Source organism: Empidonax traillii, unplaced genomic scaffold (assembly GCF_003031625.1).
Source record: "Empidonax traillii isolate 1590-97213 ecotype Southwest subspecies unplaced genomic scaffold, ASM303162v1 scaffold816:size509043, whole genome shotgun sequence".
NCBI lineage: Eukaryota > Metazoa > Chordata > Aves > Passeriformes > Tyrannidae > Empidonax > Empidonax traillii.
This window is the reverse complement of record NW_020956009.1, coordinates 208,631-213,160: the sequence shown is the minus strand read 5'-3', so window position 1 is coordinate 213,160 and position 4,530 is coordinate 208,631. Positions and strand designations below refer to the sequence as shown.

At 61.6% G+C, this 4,530-nt stretch overlaps 1 protein-coding gene across 1 annotated transcript; it reads right to left on the bottom strand.

Moving 5' to 3' along the window:
• Positions 1-1,362: 1,362 nt before the first annotated feature.
• LIME1 (Lck interacting transmembrane adaptor 1) lies at positions 1,363-3,593 on the bottom strand. The gene is made up of 5 exons (XM_027901805.1): positions 3,478-3,593; positions 2,973-3,021; positions 2,786-2,873; positions 2,186-2,598; positions 1,363-1,838 (listed from the first exon to the last, which is right to left on the bottom strand). The coding sequence occupies exons 1-5, from the start codon at positions 3,591-3,593 to the stop codon at positions 1,434-1,436; spliced, it is 1,071 nt and encodes a 356-aa protein (XP_027757606.1). The 3' UTR covers positions 1,363-1,433.
• Positions 3,594-4,530: the final 937 nt, after the last annotated feature.

The window sequence follows — 4,530 nt, the reverse complement described above, 5'->3', positions numbered from 1 at the left end:
GGATGGGAGCAGCTCTCGAGCGGGCGCTGTGGTTTGGCGTCGAGCACGGGGCTGACGGAGGCTGGGGTGCCTGCAGCGGGGTTTGCTGAGCGCCGCGTTTTCGGTTTTAATCTCCTCACCTGCCGCGCTGTGGGGGCAAAGCTGCTGAAGGAAGGCGTGTGGCTTCCTGCTGCACGGCGTGGCACGGCACGGCACAGGGGCTGCAGGTTCCACCTGGCTCCAGCGAGCACCAGGCCACTGTGCCACCGTGCCAGGTAACCCCTAGCCAGCCGGGCTACAGCTGGGGAAGGCAGCGGTGTGACCGGGCCCACCATCATGTCATTGCCTGGGGGACACCGGGCATCCCTTGGGGCAGGGGTGTCCAATTCCCAATGGGGAGAAGAGGAGGAAAGTTTAAGCCCTGGGGTCTGAGGGTTGCACGTCCAACTCTCCCAAGCACTCAATTTTTGGCACACTGAGGCTGCAGGACGCATGGGGGTGAGGGGGAGGTGAGCAGGCAGCAAGTGCTGTGCAAATACGCCCTGATTTCTAACCCAACCCTGTGCAAAGCTCCAGAGGAAGTCCCTGCTCTGGCCCAGGCCATCCCATTTTGGCAGCTCTTGGTGGCTGCATGTCCCCATTTCGGAGGTGCCAAACCATCGATGCAGGGCGGGTGCACTCACAGGCATCCTGTGCCCAAAGGGGCTTTCCCAGCACCCAAATCACTGTGTCGCTGCTGCAGCAGCACCAGCCCCCAGAACCACGGATTTAGATCCAGTTTAGGAGTGTTAACACCCTCTCAACCTTTTAATGGTGTTTGGGTGATGGCTGCCCACAGAGACACCCTTGTGTGAGTCTGAAAGGGTGGGAGTGGGAGAGGGAGGATGGAGCAGAGCCCACAGTCCACACACTGCCACAGTCCGTAATCCACATGGTGGGATTTCTGGATTGTCCTGTGCAGGGCCAGGAGTTGGACTCACTGATCCCTTGTGGGTCCTTTCCAATTCTGGATATTCTATGATTCCATAGAAGCACATCTCCTCATAACAAGAGATATTCTGTGATGGGAGCAAAGTCACTCAGGGCTTCCTAGGGGCTAGAGGGGGCCCTCCTCTCCCCCAGGCAGCGGGAGGAGGACAGAGACCCTCACCCTGCCTCAAAACAGGGCTAGTCCCCACCCTGTTCCCTTCTTGGTGGTACCACCAGCCCTGTCCCACTGGGGTCCCACACAGCACCCAGCACCCCCAAACTCCCCATCTTGGGGCATCCCACCATCAACCTGCTGACACCAGCTGGGCTGGGGTGGGACAAGGACACTTAAAGAAAAATAACAGAAATATATACAGAGAGCCTGTGCAGGGATGCCCCAGGGCTGCAGGTGCCTGTCCCTGGGCACTGACAGCGTCCAGCCGGGGTGGGACCCCCCTGTGGCACTGACCCCAATTCCAAGGGGGCTATAGGTTGGTGATGTAAACCTCCAGCCCGTTGGCTGTCGTCCGGGTGGAGGCTCTCCGGGGCTCCCCTGCCCAAATGTCCCCAACGCTCTCGTACAGGTTCTCAGGGACACTGGTCTTCCCCAGCCTGTCCCGTTTCGCTGGCTTCTTCCAGTTCATGTCCACAGCCTCGTAGTCGGGGTCGGGGCCACGGCCCTGAGCAGTCCAGGCTCTGTCATTGATGGATTCATAGCAGGGGTCAGAGGAGCCTTGGGCTGACGGGGTCCAGCACCCTGCTGGGGCACCCTCCTGCTGGTGGGGGGGTGGCCAGCCAGAACCCGCCTCCCTTGAGGCCCTCAGGGTCGATGCAGGGACCTGGGATTTCTTCTTGGTGGCTTTGCACACTGTCGAGTACATCTCTTCCAGCTGCAAAAGGAACTTTTTTGGGTGGGGGTTTGGGGGCGATTCCTGCCCACTGTAGGGTATTCCCGTGCCTGTGACCCCTCCCTTTCCCCCCCAGATTATCACAGCCCTCCAAGAGGATCCTGGCAGTGGATTAACTGTTGGGGATCCCACTTTCTGTGCAGCCCAGGGAGCTTTCTGTGGGGCACAGGGAGCAGCATTGTGGGCATCACCTGCCCCCTGAGGTTTTGGTTTCATTCTAACCCCCCAAAAATGCAGTAGCCTAACTTATATCCTGCTCCAAACTCAGGGAGGCAGGGAATTACATGACCTGCTCTGCACCCCATCCCTGATGCCCCCCAAAGTTGTACCTTGGCCCGGGGGGCATTGCCTGTGCCATCCCAGCATTGCTGTGCTCCAGAGGGTCCTGCCATGGCCCCATCCTGCACCTCCACAGCCACCACCTTCTTCACCTTATGGACACAGGCGTAATCGGCCGCCCCGTGCCCCACCCGCAGGGGGGACAGCTGGGTGCCAGTGGGTGTGAGGGACACGGGGGTGTCATCCCCCCCCACTGCCAGGGACTCATAGACGGTGTCTGCTGCTGGTTTCCGCAGTGGGGTGAAGAGCAGGTTGGAGTAGGTCTGGTCGGGGGCCGGGGATGTGGCGGGGGGCTCGGGGACAGGGATCCGGGGCAGCTCGCGGTGCAGGAGGCCAGAGCTGGGCAGGGACTCAGCTCCGGGGGCTGCAGGACAGGGGAGGTCCAGGCTGGCCGGGCGCTGGGCTGCAGGAGAGGAGAGGAGACGAGGGGACATGGGGGAGGCAGCACCACCAACCGCTGTGCCAGCACCACGCCGGCACCGCAGCACGGCTGCACACATCGTGGTGTGCTCCCCGGGCAGTGTGGGCACTGCAGGCACTTGCCAAGGGCCACCAGCCCCGTCGGCTTCCCCGGCCCCACCACCACTCACCGCTGTCTCTGGCCTTCAGCCGGTACAGCTCGTGCAGCTTCGTGTCCGACTTGCTGAGCGATCGCAGCTGTGTCTGCCGGAGCAGGGACTGCAGTGGGGGAACACAAACTCTCAGCTTCGTGTCTGGGAGCTGGGGGTCCCAGAGCCCCCCTCTTGGGGTTGATCCTGTCCCCCAACATGTGCTTACCTCATCCACCAGTTTCACCCCATCCGGAGCGACCTTCTTCCTGCCCTTGCTGTGGGGAGAAGTGGAGCTGAGCTTGAGGTGGGTGGACAAGCCAGGGGTAAGGAGCAGGTGCCTCAGGACCCCAGCCTGCCATCCCCCAAACTCACATCTCCCTGCTCCTTCCCCCGCCCTGCAGCAGGGTCTGTGCTGGCTGGGAAGGTCTCAGTTGCAGCCTGCACTCCACTGAGCTGTGCTGGGCACCACTGGCACCACCCTCAGCATCACCCATCCTGCTCACAGCTCAGCCCTCTCTGGGTTGCTCCTGTGAGGTTTTTGGCTGCAGGGGGTGTCCCTGGGCACTGGGGTACAGGGCACTGGGCTTCTGGGCGAGCAGCAATGGCAGTGGTCCCAGCTCAGGAAGGGCACACATGGGGTCTCGACGTGTGGCCACCAAATGCCACCGAGGGGCCCCAATCCCCATCCCAGTGCCAGGAGGGAAAGCAGAGGGGCTGCAGGCAGCACGTACCGTCTGCAGGCAGCACACAGGGCACCCAGGTAGACCAGGCCACCGAGCAGGGCCAGGGCAGCGCCAGTCAGCAGGAGTGGGGTCCCCACCGGCCCCTCACCCCTGGCAGCAGCCATGGGGGATCCCCTTCCAACACCACCGTGGGGCTGAGCTGTGGGGAGAGAGAACATGAGCTGGGGTGCAGCCGGGCACTGCCGGGCTCACCACAGCACGAAATGGTGCTCCAGGACTTGAGAGGCCGCTCTGGAGGGGGACATGCACTGGGTGTCCCATTTTCTGGCCAGTGGTTGCCTTTCCCAAGGGTCACCGTGGAGCCTCCAGTGCCCCACCTAGTGTGGACACCCAGCAGCAGGTGCTCTGCCACCTCCCAGGAAAACTTTTGGTTCCTTTTGAAAAAAACCAACCCAGCAAACCCAATGAGATTCAAGCTCCCAAGTTGCCACTGAGATACTGAAAAGAAGATTGCCAGGGGCCCCAGAAAACCTCTGAAGACACCCAAAAAGTGACAGGGTGCTTTCTGGGAACACCAGGACACCGCCTGGGCTGTGGGATGGAGGTGACACCACTCCCAAGCCTAGGGGAGGCCAGACAGGACAGGCAGATGATTCAGCTTCCCAGACATGGAGAGAGCTTCAACCTCACAGCCACCTCTTCCTCCTCTTCCTTCTCACACCCCAGGACACCCTCTGACTGCAGCAGGTCTCACACAGACCCCACCTATCCTCTGCCACCACAGCCTCGGGTCAGCTGCTCTCTGCTGTGACATGGGAGCAGACAACGCCCAACCTTTCCACCACTTCCCTCCGCCTAAAGCCATGCTTTGCTCCAATCCCACCCCTTGTCCCTTCCCTTCCTCAAGGGAAGTCCTTCCCTGCAAACCGCAGCAGTGGCAGGGCCAGAGCAAGCGGTGCAGAGGCACGAAGGTGCCGGGGAGCCCGACACAAAGTGCAGATGCTCCCCAGCCTGTCAGGATCACTCCCAGGAGGCTCTTGGTGACCCCAGTCCCACCATCCCCATCCCTGCTCTGCCGTCAGCACTCTGCAAACCCAAAGC

Excerpts from the sequence above, each read along its gene's own strand:
- LIME1 (XM_027901805.1), bottom strand. The coding sequence starts at position 3,593 with ATGGCTGCTGCCAGGGGTGAGGGGCCGGTGGGGACCCCACTCCTGCTG. Across the intron at positions 3,022-3,477 it reads CTGTGTGCTGCCTGCAGACG|CAAGGGCAGGAAGAAGGTCG; the intron begins GTACGTGCTGCC and ends TTCTCCCCACAG. Across the intron at positions 1,839-2,185 it reads GCAATGCCCCCCGGGCCAAG|CTGGAAGAGATGTACTCGAC; the intron begins GTACAACTTTGG and ends TTCCTTTTGCAG.